Source organism: Cygnus atratus, chromosome 1 (genome assembly GCF_013377495.2).
Source record: "Cygnus atratus isolate AKBS03 ecotype Queensland, Australia chromosome 1, CAtr_DNAZoo_HiC_assembly, whole genome shotgun sequence".
In the NCBI taxonomy this organism is placed as follows: domain Eukaryota; kingdom Metazoa; phylum Chordata; class Aves; order Anseriformes; family Anatidae; genus Cygnus; species Cygnus atratus.
In genome coordinates, this window is record NC_066362.1 from 110446347 (window position 1) to 110464856 (window position 18510).

Here is an 18510-nt window from a genome sequence, read left to right on the forward strand (position 1 = left end):
AATATCCCAAAGTCAGATTCTCAGCTTGCCACAAGAGTTTCTAACAGGAGCAGTGAAGCCCTTGGTCACCGAAAGCCCTTGGAGCACCTTCAGCAGCCACAGGGCAACATGTACAGAAGGAGAGATCGGTGCCAGCAGCCCCCACGCATCCTCCAAACACAGCGAGGGCACACGTTAACTCCAAACCTGGGAGCTTTCCTTCCCCCTCCCCACCTCTCCTGCTTTATGGGCTTCCCAGCACCTCCTCCCGGCTTCCCACAGACTGCTGCAGGCTCGGTCTGGCGGCTCCCCTGACTCACCCCCCCGCGGTTATTATTCACCCCTGCCTGCTTCAAAGAGCCTTATCTTCGGAGGGTCACCCTCCGCCCCAGGGCAGCTGCCCCCCATGGCACAAGCGCTATGTAAAGGAGGATTTCCCTATGCACGCACAGGAAGCTCGAGCTGTGTGGAGCAGGAGGCTCAGCACCAGCAGCTGCAGAAGACACAATATTTACTACCACCAGCGCAGAGGAGCACACCTACCAGGGCTTTTACACAACACGTGAGCCTTCCTATGGCCACAGGTAATCCCCACGCCTGAGCTTCTGACCCAAACTGCTCCCAAAATGCTTCGGTCTGCAAGCCCTGGTGCCATGACAGCAGCGTTTCCGTATGCAGGATGACTCGTGGTCAGACCCAAGCCAGCCACTTGAGCTTACGGAGCTGCTGCTCGTTAGCTGGAATCAGTTACACCTAAGGCAACGCCAGCTAACGCCATTTACCTGACCCTCTCCCAGTAAAGTTGCACTATACGGCACAGTCACTGCAACACTAACAGCCCTCACAGTCACTGCAGCTCAGCTAATGCTTGGCAATTTGTTAAACTCTATTAACGACACTGAGTTTGAGCTCTTAATTACCCCATAATCAAGACCGGCTCTAGACAATATTAGAAAATGCAGCAGTTAAGACACCGCTGGTCTCCGGCGAGCTAACCATCAACCTCCAGCTCAGCCCTTGCCACTGGCAAGATAATCAAAGATACAGAGGGAGAAGGGAAATCGTTGTTTGCTGGGCAGCAGTGAGCCCCTTCAACCTCCTGAGCGGGCTGTGTGAGCCACGGCAAGGACCCAGCATGCAGGGAGCCTTCGCAGGACTGCAGTGGGGCTACGCAAGCGCGGGTACAGGCATCGTAGCAGAGCACTGCTCAGTGCTGGGATGGTTTGCTTGCTTGGTCTTGCAAGGATTTGTTGGGTTACCTGACAGCACCATGCTGTGAGTCTTACCAGAAGCATAACTGGGCGCCTGAAGAAGCAATGATGCTATAATCCCGCGTGCCTGACGGTCTCTTGCTGCTGTGCTGGCTGGCGGGGCTGTGCTTCCAGCGCCTGTGCAGAGGCTGCGTGCGGAGAAATACAACAACTGCTTCCCCCTGGAAGGAAGCGGGGCTTGATATTATCACACAACCTCTCTGCTCCCCCAGTCTTTTGACACCATCCCGCAGCGAAAGCAAACAAGCAGCGGAGAGCCGGCCTGCTGAGCGAGGGGAAAAGGATGCTCGTGTTTGTTTACAACTCAGTTAAGACCTGAGATGCTGCAGCCAGTAAGGAGACAAACTACATTTTGGTTCCAGAAACCCTTAAATCCTACACGACCTATGCCATGTGAGGTACAATAAAAACATAAGTATTTACGTGAAAACTTCCCTCTTCCCTCTCCTTCTGCACTGTTTGCAGCACAGCTGGGCTAATCCCATTGCCAGTGCTCTGCATCCTGACCTCCTTAAACAACCCCACACTAGGATGCTAAAACACTCTGATCTATAAATAATGTATTCCTCTCATCCAGCACTGGATTACCGTTCCATAAAACTCCCTGGAACACACCACATAGTCTCCAGTTCGGCAGAATAATACTGAGAAAGACATCAGCAGCAAGCCACCCTCTTTCTTGCTAAATTCTTTCAAAGATTTGATGACAAGATTTCTTTTGCGTTTGATTTTGCTTTTTTTTTTAATATTGTTATGGATCTGGTATTCTAATTCTATCTGGTATTTTATTTATATCTCCCCCCTTTCCCGCCAGAGACCCTTATTTTTTTTTCCACTCTTAATCCTCGCAGCATGGCAAGAGAGCAGCACTGACTAACTCAGCAAAGCCAGAGCTGGGGGCAGCAGTAAAGGGCTCTCTGCTGCCACGGGGTCTCAGCACGCGTGCTGAGGCAGCACTTTACACCCGTGCCAACCTGTTGCCCCAGGTGGGGAGCTCCCCTTTCCCCCCTGCCCACGCTCCTGCCCCAGCTTCTGGCTTGTGCCAGCCCAGGCATTCACCAGACCCTGCGCCGGGCCGGTCCAGGTCACTGCCTCTGCAGGAAACTACACAGATTTTCCTCGGGGTTCACCTTCAGACAGCCATTATGTGTGACTGGAGCCGTAATGTGTAGCTTCATTGAAAGATAAGCGTGTCTGCTCGGAAGACCGATGCCTACTAGGCTTGCTCCCACTCCTGCACCCCCGCGGGCTGCAGGGGTGCAAAAGCAATGCCTGCCCCACGCCACCGGAGCCGGCAGGAATCCCACCGCTGACTTCCCAGAGCAAAAGCATAAAGCTAAAGCAAATGCTTGAATGATGCAAATTTGTGGTTTGGCAGATTTATTCCCAGCACACATTCTGGAAAAATGAAGTGTTCCTGCCTCGAAACAAGTTGGAACCCTCTTGAAAACAGACGGGCACCCCTTCAAGAGCAAGATCCCCTAGGAAGGTTTAGCAGGCACGCCACACTTCTGCATTCGATCCCTTAGCACCATTTGCCGTGATTAACACCGCAATTTTCCACACATTTCTCACAATGCACAGACTGCTTCTACCTCTGAAAGGGCTGGGGAAAAACAAGCAACCCACCGACACCCACAAAACCTGCTCCTTTGGCTCCGTAACACCAATCCCAGGCGAACATTTAAATCACCCCTGCAACACCAGAACGCTGTCAGAGGAATTAATAGCTGCCTTGACAATGGGCTTCTGGCGTATTAAACGAAACAATTACAGCTCTAACATTTAAAACAGCTACAGCGTGACTTCGTTCCTCCAAAAACGGATGCCTCTGCGCAGGGAAATTACTCATCGCTGGTAAGTTGCGGGGCAGCTCTGAATCAGGTCTGAGCCCTGCTCAGCTGAAAGCAAGCCCGTGTCCGGCAGGACGCAGGAGTGGCATCGAGGGTCTCGACGGCAGCGCTGGAGGCAGCGGGTGAGGAGCAGCCCGCTGGAAACCACGGCAAGAGGCTGCTTGAGAGGCAGTGCTGCCCGGCTGGCTACTCGTGCTAATTCTCCCAGTCCCAGGAATTGCAGGGCTGGGCTCGGTGCTCGCGTTTCCTGTCACCAACCCAAGAATTAAGCAGTTGAGATTTAAAGATAGCGACTGGTATAGAAAATAAATTGGCGAGCGATCACAAAAGGAACTGGAAAACGGGAGCAACTCGATACGGGAAAGCTTCCCGCAGCCCCTGCTCCTGCAGTGCTATCAGATCTCAGAGCAGTGAGGGACCCCTCCGACCGACCCGAGCCTTTTCACCCCTATCTGAAGGCGCTGCAGCATCGCCCTTCCAAATGTTTCAGCTTTCAGTGCCTCACAGAAACACCTCACAGAGCTCAATTCAAGTTGAAACCTTTCGCAGGGCTCATTTCAAACAATTAAAGAGCACGGCAACCTGTAATTACGGAAAATAAAGCCAGACAGCTGGAGAAGGTAAGCATCTTTAATAAGTAACACGATCCTACATTTTCTCTCTGAGGGAATTTAGCGACTACACACCCGGCTCCCATTCAATCAGTTTTTGCTCTCCGTGTCTGCAACAAAAGCGGAGTGCTTTTGTACCTGCGAGCTGCACAAACCCCGCAAAGGAAACAAGCCTTGACGAACTTATTAAACGTGACTTAGAAACAGAAACACCTCCAGCCACGCTGGGAAAAGACGCAAGCTGGGAGAGGAAAGCCTCACGGAGGTTCCCAGACATGCTGCATTTTGGACACCGCAACAACAGGGCATCCCACAAGCACGTTTTACAGCCTGAGCTTAACTGCTCTCCTTCCCCTAGCCCGTCACACAAAACGCAAGCAGAAGTTAAGGCTGTTTGCAAAGCGGCTTACCGTTCATCATCAGGAGCACAAACATTTTTGCCTGCCGTATTTCACAAGCCCTCGCTGCCGGTAACAGAAAGGAGGAAGCGTCAGCGTTTCATTCCCCTTCTGGTTTGCAGTGGGTGTAACGCGCTAAGTTTCATGTGAAGATGAGATGGGTCAATTGGGTGTGTTCGAAGGTTTGGGGTTTTGCCACCCCTCCCTCCTCTTCCCTTCCCTCCCTCCTTCCCTCCCTCCCTCCCTCCCTCTCCTGGTTAATCCTTCCCGGCGCTCCCCCGGCAAGCGCTGGCTCCGGCTGCTGGGACCTGCTGCCACTCAGCCCGCCGGTCCCAAAATCTGCCTTCCCCAGGACACCCCTCCGGGGTGACTTTAACTCTGATGCTGGGCAAGGGCAGCCCGTAATTAAAATACCCAGCCTCGCACGTCAGCTACATGGGAAACAGCCATGTGGTCCCCTTCGTCACCTCGCTAAACTGCGCTGCACTCAGGCTTTAATCGCGTTTTCAGGGAACAACTCTCCAGTGAGACACAAAATAAAAACTTCTGACCTCCTCTGCACCTTTTGTCATTGTCCTCGATGCTCTTGGGTCCTGAAAGATCTCCCCCCGGGTATTTATCCGGACTGTGACCCCCTAAGAGCACAGGCATACCAAACTGTCTCACGTTAAGCTGTCCGCCGGTGCAAAAGTGCTTGCTGAATCAGGACCTAAAGAGATTTAAAAACTGCACATGGATCAGGTCTTTCTTAATTCACTGCTTCTGCCTGTCTCTGAATTCTGACTTGAGCAGCACAGCCCTCAAAACCAGGATTTTGTGATGGTTGTTATAAATAAGAAACACAAATACAAGCCCTTAAACAGCTGTGTTTATCCACCAACTTCCCCTATTTTGACTCTGCACCCAATTATAAGGGAGAAGAAAAACAGGTATCAAACTATTCTTGGAATGAGGTAGACAACACAGTAATTGTTTTTTTCCAAACAGAAATCACCGAACTAAACAACAAATTAACATTTTTAGCTCTGCCTGATACTTCAAAAATACAGAGCGTTAAGTGATAACCATCTTTTTGCAGTTCTGTCCTCTGCAACCCAGCCATAACCGCAACTTGGGAAAAGGACAAAGTCATTATGAAAAGAAGAAAGATGACACAAGATGCATGCAGGACCCCAGCTCTTCCACAGGTCTACATGCACACCTGTGAAAGTGCAATGAATACACAGCTGGAGCAAAGCTCTGGGGCTCCTCATGCTTGGGTGCTATGGATGCTGGAGGACAAGATGGGAGAGAGAAGACTTTTCTGGGCCAGCAGGGACAAGGTGGTTGGACAAGTGAGTTGATTCGGCGCGATCATTCTTACACACCCCATTATCAGAAATAGGCACGCAAGCCGAGTTTGCTCGTGCAACAGCCAGTTTTAGTCCACTTCTAGCAGCAGGTTTTGTTTAACTCCTCATCTAAATACTTGCAGCGTCAGATCTTTCCGATGCGTCTGCCCACGCTTCGAAACCACCAGGTCCCCCCGTGGCTGCAGGCATTCCCGCTACACAGCAGGGCCCTCCACCTCGGCAACAGGCAGGGGCTGACGGAGGGATGGGACTGGACACATGTTCGGAAAAGAAAGTAATGGGAAGGCCAATCCTCAGCCTTCCAGCTCATTTGAGCACGGAGTGAGCGAAGCCAAACATCTGTGCGCCAGCCAGGAGAAGGAAACCGCAGGAAGACCCGGGGAACGGGCTGACTCCTCCGGGAGCGTTCAGCGAGGGCAAGCGGCAAACGCCGATCGAGCGAGCGAGCGAGCAGGTTTGGCAAGTCGGGAGTGATTCAGGAGGCGACAGGGGCTGCTCCCACCTGCCTCCAGGTTCACCGGGGCACACTCACCCTCCTCAACGCATTCGAGCAGCCCAAAAGGCAAACCCGCGCTCGCAGCTCCCATGCCATCTGCGCTTAGTCACCACAGCACCAAAATGGCTTCGCGACTAGGCGGAACCGGTGTGTGCGTTCACACACGCATGCATACACACAGGCTGCCTTAGATACAAAGCAATTACTCGTGGGTCCTGGAGAAGAAGCATATATGCTTACGACGACAGATTGAAAGCGATTGTCTGAAGTGTTTTTCAGCTTAGGAGGTCTGAGCGAGGCACACCCTTTTGCCGCAAGCCTGAAATGGGTCTGCACTTTGCCACAGCAGTTTGTGACACCTTCTCCTGCCGGTTCCTGGTTAACCAGAGCGAGGCCTTGGCTGGCCAGGGGCTCCCACCAAGACACTGTCTGGATGTATCTGCCTCCCCCTCTAGCAGGAAGTTCAGAAAGCCTGAGGCAAGCGAGGGCACAACACGACCCATCAGTCAGTTTTAAATCGGTGCAGCAGAAGGACCGAAGAGCAGCACCTTCACCTCCCCAACACCACCCGGCATAAAAAGGAGGGATGACCCTCCTCCAACACCGGGCTGAGGAACAAGAGGCTGGCCCGTGAGGTGGCAGGGGCGGAGGGCAGGACGGGGAGCAGCCACCTGCCTACGAACACCCCGTGGCGGCCTGTCGGTTCCAGGCGCGGCCCCGCTGCCAGCCCCGCTACGCTGAGGCGTTTTGATACACGCCGTTTGATGTGGGCTCCCTCCCAGACACGCACGCCAGCTTGTATAAACCGTGGTGCTCTCCTGTGATTAGCAAGAACCTACCAAAACCTGTTTCGAGGCAAGTGAGCAGATTTTGGGCTGGAGACGGCCATGCAAGGCGACCGGAGGGGCTGTCACCTCCAGCAGAATGAGAGGGAAGAAGTGGCCACCAGCTATGTGGAAGAGGACATGCAGCTGCATGAGGGATGCCTACACTCATCCTCCCTTCCTTAGCCAAATGAAGATGACATGAATGGAAAAAAACACTTTTTATTCCATCATCATCAAAAAAAATTCTTATGGGGAGTCCTCAGGTTCTCCTAGACACCTAGCTGGGAGGAGGACACCTCTCTGCTGAGCCTGGAGGAGAAAGATCTCCCCACCACGGCAAGGTCCACGCCAGCTGGAGGAAGTCACCAAAGGACAGCACCTCCTCAGGTGTGGAAGGAGGACAGATGGGCTCCCGTCAGACACAAGCCAAGGCCGAATCATGCGTAAAGGTGTCTTCATCAGCCCTAATTAACATCCCTGGCTTCTCACACCCTGGCACACCTGTTAATTAGCACACATGAGTTAATATCATTTTAACAATGGATTATCACTTCGCGCAGAGAAGTGGTTGGGAGTAACTTCAGCACGGTGACTCACTCTGAGCACAGCAGTAAGTTGAGATATGAAGAGCATCAGGGCTACGCAGACCTTATCTCTTTAACTACGGGTTACTTTACAAAGCCAAGGTGCTTCAAAAATTCATGATTGTATCTGCCGTACTTTCCACCTGCGCAAACAGATGGCCTTGGAGAATCACGCTGTCTACAGAAGAGCCCTGTCTCCATCCTGCAGACAACTGGAGCCTTGCAGGTCTTTTTTTTTCAAGTCCTTAATGGCAATGCTGGAGTTTCTAATGGGAGAAACCACAGAGGACAGCATTCTGGTCCTGGCTGCCATGATTATCACCTGCTTTTGGCAATCTTCTGGTCAAGCATGTTCCAGGACACAACCCAGGGCCCAGCAGGCAATTATCATCTGGCCAGGAATGACAACAGGCCCAACATGAACACCAAGACACTGATGGTCAGTTCCAGTTTCGGTGGTACTCCAAACGTCCCATAGCCACAGACCAATCTGGTAACACAAGCGAGGCACTCCGACTTGCTTTACTGTGATATTATATTCCTTTTTCACAAAACACTGTAAACTACAGCCCTATAAACACAACCCTGGCTTCAGAGTTCAAGCTGGCTCTTGCATATCCCCGTGGATAACACATGATTTTGGCCAAACTATGCACTGAGACTTTCACCCTGGTAAACCCCCTGTCCTGGAAGTAACACCCACACTTGTACCTGTGCGGCCTCACGCATCCAGAAGGAGCTGTGACCAAGACTACTGCTAAAGCAAAAGGTTGCCATTGAACAGGTGAGGTCACAGTTTGGCTTGAGCCATCTTTTATTCAATAATAAAGTTAGAAGGAAAGTCAACAGAGACCTCATTATTTTTTTAAGCCTCAGCTTTGGAACTGGATGTCTGTGATGCAGAAACTCACAAGAAGGCACTGATGGAAAACCATGATACTACCACCAGAATCACTTCCACCCCTTCAAAGTGATATTTAATGCTGCCAATTAAAGAATTTTAACACCATGAAACATTATACTAGATTGAATGCATCCATACTCCCCTTTATCAGAACAAGTTTCTCAGCCTCATGTTTCTATTTGGGATTAGGAAGGGAGTCATGAAAGGCAGGTATTGTTCAGCCACAAACAGTTCCCCTTCAGCCTCTACGAAAGTAAGCTAATGAACTACAGCTTTTTGTTTGTTTTTTTTCCTTTTCTTTTGGAGAGGTCAGCATATATACCCCCCCACGGGAAAGCTGATCCCAGTTGTTACATGGCAAGGGTAGCTGAAAGGTTTCTAACGAGCTACAGGGAGTGGGTGCTGGCAATTAGCCAGCACACTTGCCTGCAAAACTGCAACCAACAGCAACAGGCGCGCACTACCACTGCTGGAGCAACTAAAAGTGAAAATTTAAGATTTGTATTTCATTGTGCCACTCGCTGCTTACAGTCCTCACTGACTCTTAAAGACTGTGCTCGGAGAAATCACTTGTCAACACTCAGCACGTCACTTCACATGCAAAGGTATGCTGCACGATATCTTTGTCTCTAAAATGGAAAGATACAGATTCGATGGATGGGTAAGGAATTGGCTGGATGGTCACACTCAAAGAGCTGCGGTCAATACTCAATGTCCAAGTGTAGATCAGTGACGACCGGTGTTCCTCAGGGGTCGGTATTGGGACTGGTGGTGTTTAACTTCTTTGTTAAAGGAAGGACCTTGCAGTTGACACACTGAAGGGAAGGGATGCCAGCCAGAGGGACCTGGGCAGGCTTGAGAGGTGGGCCCATGCAAACCTCACAAACCTCAAAATCTCAAAAAAGAGGCCAAGTGCAAGGTCTTGCACCTGGGTCAGGGCACTCCCAAGAAGAAATACAGGCTGAGCAGAGAATGGATTGAGAGCATCTCTGAGGAAAAGGCCCTGGGGGTGTTGGTTGATGAGAAGCTCGACATGAGCCAGCAATGTGTGCTTGCAGCCCAGAAAGCCAACTGTACCCTGGGCTGCATCAAAAGCAGAGTGGCCAGCAGGGCGAGGGAGGTGATTCTCCCCCTCTGCTCTGCTCTCGTAAGACCCCACCTGGAGCCCTGCCTTCAGCTCTGGGGCCCCAGCACGAGAAGAACATGGACCTGTTAGAACGAGTCCAGAGGAGGGCCATGAGGATGATCAAGGGGCTGGAGCACCCCTCCTGTGAAGACAGGCTGAGGGAGTTGGGGTTGTTCAGAAGAGAAGGCTCCAGGGAGACCTTACAGCGGCCTGCCAGTACCTAAAGGGGCCTGCAGGAACACTGGGGAGGGACTCTTTGTTAGGGAGTGCAGTGATAGGACAAGGTTAATGGTTTTAAACCAAAAGAGGGTAGACTTAGGTTAGCTTTAAGGAAGAAGTTACTTACTCAGGGGGTGGTGAGGCCCTGGCCCAGGCTGCCCAGAGAAGCTGTGGATGCCCCATCCCTGGAGGTGCTCAAGGCCAGGCTGGATGGGGCTTTGGGCAACCTGCTCTGGTGGGAGGTGTCCCTGCCCATGGCAGGGGGTTCAAATTAGATGATCTTTAAGGTCTCTTACAATCCAATCCATTCTGCGATGAAATGTAGCTCCAATCTTTACCAGCATCATCCAGCTGCATGCAGACAATACACATACCTCTATATATACAGGATTAACATCTATAAAAGAGTCCTGCTCCTGGTCATTCAGCCTCGAAAACATCCACAGTTGTGAAGTTGTTCTGGACATACACACGAGGGTGTGTGCACACACGTACCCTGAGGCTGCTATGAGCTCCTGCAGCCCCCCGCACCAGTGGGGCTCACAGGGTGCACGAGCCATGCAGCAGTGCTTGCTCAGGGCTGGGCACTGCCACGTGGCACACCAACCCACAAGAGCTTACCGAAATGGGGACCGCTTCCTTTTTTGACGAGAGGGATCAAGGAGGAACATTTTATTCACGAAGTGTAATCCAAACACCTCCTCTCATTTCTCTGAAAGAAACTATGCAGTGGCTGCTGTCATTTTCTTGCTACATTCTGACACGCTTCTACCACGTCGCTGCCAATGGTTTTAATTTGCTGGAAAAAATCAGCTCACAGTGAGTGACAAGCTGTACGCTGGTGGTGATGCTGTCAGGTGATGGATATCGTAGGTTTACATTAGTTGTCAAAATTCTTCAACACTAAAAATAGGAATCACGAGCTTTTGGATTCACAACACTGAAGTACTAAACATACGGGATACTCATACCTTCAAAAGAGCCCTAATCCACTCAGAGACAGGGAAACCCAGCAACGCATGACATACAGCAAAGGTCTCTGATCTTTACTGATTTTCAGAAGAAAAAAATCAGCACACTGCCATATGAGATTTCGTAACAGCCCAGACCAAAGTAAAGACAAGATGCTACTACAACGTGAAATAAAACAGCGCAGTATGGGATGCAAACACACATAAGGGAAGACAGAAAGACAAGCTCAGAGGGAAAGAGAGAAAAAAATTGCACATTGGCATCCCACATCGTGGTCCGGACCCCACTGAAAGCAATAGCAGAGATCTCCCCACTGCAGCAGTTTTCAGCCCGAGGTCTCTGGACACCTTCCTGGGGTCCACAGGAGGGGCAGCTCCGCATTCCCAGGACAGATGAGCCGACCCAGCCGCCAGCCAGCCTGCTGCCAGCTAGAGGGGAAAGCTCCTCCCTCCCCTTCTCCCACCCTTCTCCTGCCTCATGCCCAGCCACGTGCTGCCACAGCTTCATCCCACCCTGCGCTCCCCTCGCAGAGCACAGCCCCATCGCCAGCTTCCCAGCAAATTAGCCCCCGCCACTCTCTCTGCACCCCAAAACCCTGCCTGGCTTTCATCTAGGCTCCCGGGAGGCGAACGCAAGAAAAGGGACAGAGCCAAGAGGCCAGGGAAGGACAAGAAAGCCCAGGAGACGCAAGCAGGTTGCCGAAGGCTGACATTTCTATAAAGACATGACCTGTCCCCAAAGAGCAACCTGCTGATGGGAACAGATCTTGCAGCAAGTCACCCAACAGGAAGGTTCGGAGTCATTCAGGCAGATGTCCGCTTTCTTCTGCCTGTTGCCAATTCCCTAGCGCCCAGGTGCTTCAGCACACTGGCTTTGCCGCACGGCACGAGCCATACGCCTGCATCTGAACTGCACAGAGAGAAAAACAAGCACCACAAGGCATCACTGGCTGCACGCCTCCGTGCCCTGGTGAGATGGAAGGTGCGGGGCCGACCCCCACCTGTCCTGCAGGCACCGGGACATTGCGCTGCAAAGGCCTAACCCCAACAATGTCATTGTTACGGGTACGATGGCATACAAGGGGAACAAAATAAAAAAGGGAGAAACCATTTACCAACCAAATCCTGTTTATTCAGCCCAGCTTGCTTGTTCCATCTGAGTCACCAGGATGACTAGCACAGGCAGAGTTGTCCCTGCATTAGGCCAATATTTATAGCAGAAAGAAAATGAAGCATCGTAAGGAATTACTAATTAGATGTTATCATAACACTGTGTAGAACTGAAGTAGCACTCCAATGTGCTTTATAAATAATTAGCAAATTAACTTTCACAATACCCCTGTGAGGCAAGCATTATCCCCGTCTTCCACGCGGCCAAGCGGAGAGCAAGTGGTTTGCTCACGGCCACAGTCCGTGAGCGGAGGCAGGGTTATAACCGATGCCGCTGCCTTTGGGGAGAGCTCACCCTACTGCTCCCCAGAGCTGCTGCATCCTTCCCCCGTCCTCCCTGCCCCAGCCGCAGGGACAAACTCCCTCCAACGCCGCCTCACCCCGCACAGGAGCCCCCGAGGGCCGTCGCGTGTTGGGACGGGGGGGCAGGGACGGAGGGGTGGGGTGGAAGTCATGCCACCCGCAACGGGCCCGAAGGAAACGGCTCTGCGAGACTTCCCCTTTCCTAGATCCCCTTTCCAGACGCAGCCAGGAGGCCAACCGAGTGCGTTGGCTGCACGCTTCCGCTAACTCCGCTGGCACAAGACCCAGAGGTGACCGAGGGCACTTTGCTCCTCCGAACTCCCCACAGGACTCTGAAATTGAGGATGCCCTTCCACAGCTGCCCACGCAGCCCAAAGCGGGCTCTGGCAAGGGGGCCAGCTCTGACAGCTCCCGGCCCTGCCCCACGGCCCCGGCTTTGCCCGTGCTGCAGATGCAGGCCAAAGGCACGGCTTCTCATCGCCTGCTCCTCCCTGCGAAGCACTCCCGAGACCCTCCGTACAGAAAACGGCACAAATGGCACAGAAATGGAAGCAGCTGCCTTTGCTTTCTGCCGGATGCACGTTAAGAAAGTAGGCAGAACTGCAGCTATTTCAGACAAGCTGCATAAAAATAAAAGATGCTGCTTGACTGTGCGTGCTCTCATTTTTAGAAAACAAGCTCCGATTTGATTCTTCTTTATTTTTTTTTCTTCAAATCCTTATAGCAGATGGTAAACAACCCCCCCGTCAATGTCCTTGCAACGTAAAGAAGCCCCAGCCTGGTCTGAGCCTTACCATACCAGGGCACCACACAGGAATTACAGTTTGGCTAATCCCTTTCTCTCAGGGAGCCCGGTGCTAGCAGCCCTCACATCCAGCCTGATCCAAAGCCCTCCAAAGCGAGCAGAGATCTTGTCTTCAGCCTCTGCCTAGAGGGTTAGCACCGCTGGCTTGCAGAGGATGACTCAAGGTTATAAATACGAAAGCTGGCCAGCACAACAGGACCTGCCTCCCCCAAGACACCTCCGAGGTTTGAGGAGATCTGCCTGCTTTATGTCTGAGTGCCTTCACTTTCTCTGCTTTGCCAGCTAACTTGTTCTAGCTACTTGAGGGGTCTTCTTCCCCTTTTACAGGCCCGTATCAAGCCATTTAACTGAAAGACAAACACAATTTTATCAGAAAGTATTTGCTATATTTATACTTTTCCTTTTTATACTCACCTTGTTCATTGCAATGACACAGTATCTCATATATTAACACCTATTTGCTTGCCATTGCTGAACTCCTCAAAATAAGTAAACCTTTACCTTCAAGGCATACCTTGTCTCTGTCCACGGCTGCTGCCGAGTGCTGTACCCATATTAATGGTGCCCGTGCTACGTTCGGGTACACGGTGTTACAGTGGTCATAAACTGAATCACCGCCAGCTTTCTCTGAGTATATGCAGATCCTCGCCATGAAGATGCTTGAGGCGAAAAGTGAAGCTGGATCATGTTGCCCACAGAGGTTGTGCAGGCTCCAGGCTCAGAGGTTTCCAAGATCCACCTGGAGAAAGCCCCGAGCACCCCGGTCTGATCCCACAGCTGGCCCTGCTTTGGGCAGGGGGCTGGACCGGAGACCCCCCACATCCCTTCCCACCTGAGTGACTCTGTGACTCGCCAACCCCAACGCTGCCAAACAATTATAAATCGAATGCTCAGGACCACGTCTGGCAGAGGGGGCAAAACTCCATGTCAAGAGGAGATCAGCCTTTCATTAGTGTTGGGTCCACCCTGCTATGCTGCCATGAAGCTTCCTCGCAGCTTGTGGAAGGATTTGATCCAGTCAAACCATGCCGATGACAGCGACAGACACACAACAGAACAAGTCTGGAGGACTTCTGCACATAGCATGGAGGCCAAGAGCAACGCACAGCAGAGGCATGCTGAGATAGGGTAGCATTTGGAAATGCCACTGCTGCATTTTGCTTTGAAATGCTTCAGAATTACAGGAAATTGTTCAGACTCCCCCTGTTAAGAAAACAAGAAACTGAGAAGCATGACCAGGAAACGCTGTTTAAGTGTTGGCTCTTTTTTTGTGGTTAGCAGACAAGGAAAAGAGATGCAGAAGAAAAAGGAGGAAAGCATGAAGCAACTGGAAGTGTCTTCTCTGAACCATGGTCTGAAGTTTTTCACTTTCTCTTGATACGAGTAAATTTAACAGAAAATTAAGTGTCTCCAAATCTTGTTCCGAAAAGTGTTTGGAAGAAGGCCACAGCATGTTACAGACAAAGCAGGCGAAGTGTATCAACTGTGGTTCTCAAACAATGTCCTTGCTCCTGCAAGCCCACTGAGCTATCCCAAATCAGTGGCAACTCGCAGAGACGATACATACATGTGATGTTAGACACTCACCTTTGGAAGACCTGCACCTAAGAGCTGACCTGAGCCTGCAGCCACCAACCCCACTGCCACTTGCCAGCTACTTTCTACTTGCGCAAATATATGTTTTTAAGTGCTCAGGGATACATAATATCCTCTAAGACTATGAGTTCAGCTACAGATTAACTACTTAAGCAAGCTCAAGGGCAGAGACCTGCTCTCTTACACTGTCTCAAACCTTGTCCTCTGACAATCATGATCATCTCAGAACTGCTGATTAATTTTCCACATCTGAACTTTTTTTCCCTTTTAAAGTCCTGCCTGTTCTTTTTATTTGTTACGAGTTTTTTTCAGTATTTGCCTGTTACTTGAACATTAAAGCCTGGTTTGTGACTAAATACAGTGGTCGGAAGCCCGACTGCAGTGCTGCCTGCTCTAAGTGCACCAGGCGTAAGGAGCTCTAGGAGATGCCAATGATTCAGGACAGATGCCCCTCTGCAAAAGTCTGTGTGACCAAAGGTATTTCCCCCCTGTTCTATTCCTATTCCCCCTCCCATAAAAACGTGATTAATATCCACATAATTCCACGTGGAATAGCTGCATGGTATAAATAGCAGCGGGTATGCATTACACTGGCAATAGATGAAGCAATGGCAGGGAGGACAGAGAAATCCATTGCAGAGCAGTAAGGTAGCTTGATTTAATCAGTTGCATTACTTGCACAAAAACAATGATCAGATATCGTAAGCTTAAGTATATCAGGAATGCTGCACTTGAAGAAATTACTTTTATAGCCCGGGCCTACTTCTCCCACTACAGCCGCACTCAGCAGATAAGGGAACCCTTCCGACTTCAGTGATCACATTCCACATTTTGCGGCCCAGCAAAATTCGGCTGAGCTTATCTGGAGGTGAACCGAGGTCAGGCCAAGTGAATTGGGTGACACAGGTGGGCCTCACAGCACATCCATCGGCTGCAGCCAAGGGGAGCCTCCTGCGTCAACCACGGATGAATGGAAGCTCTGGAGAGACCCCTGCAAAAGCAGAATAAAAGCCATGGAAGGCCAAAGGTCTCCTGCAGCCTTCCCATGAGGTGATCTCACAGCGCAAGTGACCCAGAGCCACTCCAGGAACAGTTCTCTTCTTCACTTCTGCCCCGCTCTCCACATAGGGCAGGTGTCTCCTGGGGCACCATCCTTCAGGACACAACTGAAGAAGCTCTCACATCCATAGCAAAAAAGCACAACCCCATAGCTGGTAGGCACGTGTTAATCAGGGATGTCAATCGATCGCTGGACTTTGGAGTGAAGAATCCTAATGCCATGGTTTCCCGAGGCCATGAGAGAGCTCAACAGGTTCCAAGATACCTTCTTGCCACATCAAAAATAACACTGACAGACAATGCAGAGCACCAAAACTAGTAAATCCACCAGGCTTCTACATCTTTTCAGGAAATTTTGACGGGTTAACTCCTCCCCAACAGATTTTAAGCTAAAGGGTCTCAATCTGTCTCTGTAGCCAGCAAACACCATAATGGAAGCTCTGGTTACCCTCAGGTGCAAGGCTGTGCTCAAGCCTAACGCAGATCTCTGCAGCACGCTCAGAGGGGCAGAGACCAACGAGCAGGGAACTTTGCAAAATATTTCTTAAACTTCAGTCAGCTTTCAGCAGAGTACAAGGGAGGTGGAAAGTGGCTGCCTTCCCAGCACTGGCATAAATTGTCCCAATGCACTGGCAAGAAGAGACGATTTCAGATCATGGTGGGAAGCACCAGGCTGCAAAAGAACTTCTTCCTTCTATGTCAAAGCCTCCAAAGCTCCAGTGCTTGCGGAAAGCTGATCACCACACTTACAGATTTTGGTACCTAGGAGCGAATGGTGACTTACTGTTACTTGAACAGGCACAGAAAGCTGCTGAGATTGCTGCTGACTAGTTCTCTGGTGCAGACGGGCAGTCAGAGGCCCTGGGAGATAGTAAAGAAACAGGCCCAAGGAAATGTAGGTGGCCATATCCATGCCAGCACCTTTCAACTCATCACATCCAACAAACTTCGTTAATTAAAATAAGCATGTGCACTAGCCATATTCGTACCACAGAGCTTCCCTTAAGTAAAGGGCAGCAAGATCTCTGCTGCACCTTTATTAAACGCAGTGTCACCAGGCTGGGCTTCAGTCAAAATTGGTGTACTCAGGTGCTACTACAGCTGTGGCTGTAGTTTCATGCCATTTGAATCAACCCTTCCCCATCCCATGCACCCTACGTCAGCCCTGCAGCGCTCTCCCTCACCAACCTGGGTGCCAGCTCCAGGCCTCTGACAAGGTAAGACAGCTCTGCCTGAGAACTCAGCAAAAAATCCACATTGTTCGGCTTTAATTTCACCAGGCTCGTCCTCAACCTTTTGGCAGTCAGACTGACTCACGGGGCAGCCGAACGAGCCCCAGGAGAGCAGATGGAGGGTCAGCAGAGGCGGCAGACCTCCCCCTACAGCCCGTAGCAAATTCCTGATTGTCCTTGAGGTGTCGCGTGAAGCCAAAGTCTCCCGAAGCGATGTTGGCCCCCGTGGGATTTCTGCACTGGCAGAATTAACATATTCCACATAAAAAACATTTCATTATCCACCATAAACTGTACGCACTTTTCACTCCAAGGAAACTGGAAATACCACCCGATTTCACCATTGTTTTCTGTTAACAGACCGACAGTCCTGCTATGCATCCACACACTGGGACATTCGGTTTCATGATACATCAGTCTCCTAGTTTCATTCTTCTTTCTCTACAATGCTGACATTTTTTACATCTTTTTTTCCCCCGTTTGTTCTGGTTTTGTCTTTATAAATGTGCCACGCTACAAAACGACTTACTTGAAAAAACTTACCCTGGAACAAGCAAAACAGGGCACGTTTGTCAAGCTGAAAATACACCAGAAGGAACCCCTTGTGCTCTCTGCAATAAGGGTAGAAGGCGATTCAGAGGTAAGAAAACCTCAGACACAACAGACAAGGCTCCAACCCATTTAGGCACACGCTAGGGTCCATGGTCAATAAAGATGCACTTGAGAACTGAATCTGTTCCCTTCTGTGGCTTAAACTCACTGTATTTTTCCTTCCCGCTAGTAGGCTGGGCTGGCTGTAAACTCAAAGATTTGCATAAGCCACAGATTTTGTCTGTCTCTTTGAAAGGTCAAAAATTAGAAGCAGTACAAACAAACACACATGACAAATAGGCCAGCTGGCAGCAATTTGGAGTGACCACATGGAGGAAGTGTGGAAGTGAATACGGGCAGGATAGGAACCTTTAACAGCCTGGGTCTTACATATATATTGCAACTTACAGGCTGCCTCAGGGGAGTTTTATTATTATTTTTTAATCAGCTTTGTATCTTTGCAAAGATTAGTGACCAGCTACCCAGATTTAGTGCTGTCATGTTCCCATAAACATTTCCAAATATACATTCTTTGATAAAAGATGCAGCTGCTGGCACGATTTTTCACATAAACATTTCACTATGCATTACATTACATATTACAAAGAAGTCTTCACATTTTAATTCCTTCTGCTCTCTTCTGCAGGCTATGGGGCATCGCCCTGGGACTGAGAAAGGAAAGGGAACACAAGCACAGTGTGGGGGGGAGTAGCAGCTGCAAATGGATGCACAACTAAGACTATTAAAAAAAATAACAACAAAAACCACTAGGGTTGTTACTCACATGGGGGCGTCACAGAAGTAAGGAGGAAGGTTGGGAACCATTTGTCGTCCCGTGTAGCTCCTGGAATGGAAAAGATAGATTAAGAGGTCAGCTTCAAAGAGCCAGCCAGCCAGCTGCACAGCTGGCGTTAATCCGCCTGACCCTCATTACCTGCAACAGGCCTCTGCCAAAGTTTGGCAGCCAAAGAGCTAGCCAGATTTTTATGACTAACATCATCGCGACCTATTAATGCGGGGGGGGGGGGGAAATAATTCAAGTCTAAATTGCTTCTCACTGTTTGCTGCTGTTTGTGTTTTGCCGGAGCCACGAAACCCAATTAAGTCGGTTCCACTTTTGTTCCCAGTCAGTTCACTCCGGGCGCTCACGGCTGCGGTTGCAA

The 18510-nt window shown here is 50.5% G+C and overlaps 1 protein-coding gene across 9 annotated transcripts in view; it reads right to left on the minus strand.

The window, feature by feature from the left end:
- The window catches only part of TIAM1 (TIAM Rac1 associated GEF 1), a 189949-nt gene that overhangs the window by 125114 nt on the left and 46325 nt on the right, over positions 1-18510 (minus strand). For 3 of the 9 annotated variants that reach the window (XM_035545776.2, XM_035545784.2, XM_035545778.2), the window contains exon 2: positions 18132-18191. The exons of 1 other annotated variant lie outside the window; for it this stretch is intronic. Coding sequence is in view for 4 of the 8 variants with exons in the window: in XM_050715965.1 (XP_050571922.1) it covers positions 4125-4149 (25 nt within the window). In the remaining 4 variants the exon portion in view is untranslated. Of the gene's footprint in view, positions 1-4124; positions 4236-18131; positions 18192-18510 lie in introns of those variants that run through there. 5 more of the 9 variants (XM_050715951.1, XM_050715960.1, XM_050715965.1 and 2 more) reach the window with 4 other exon arrangements.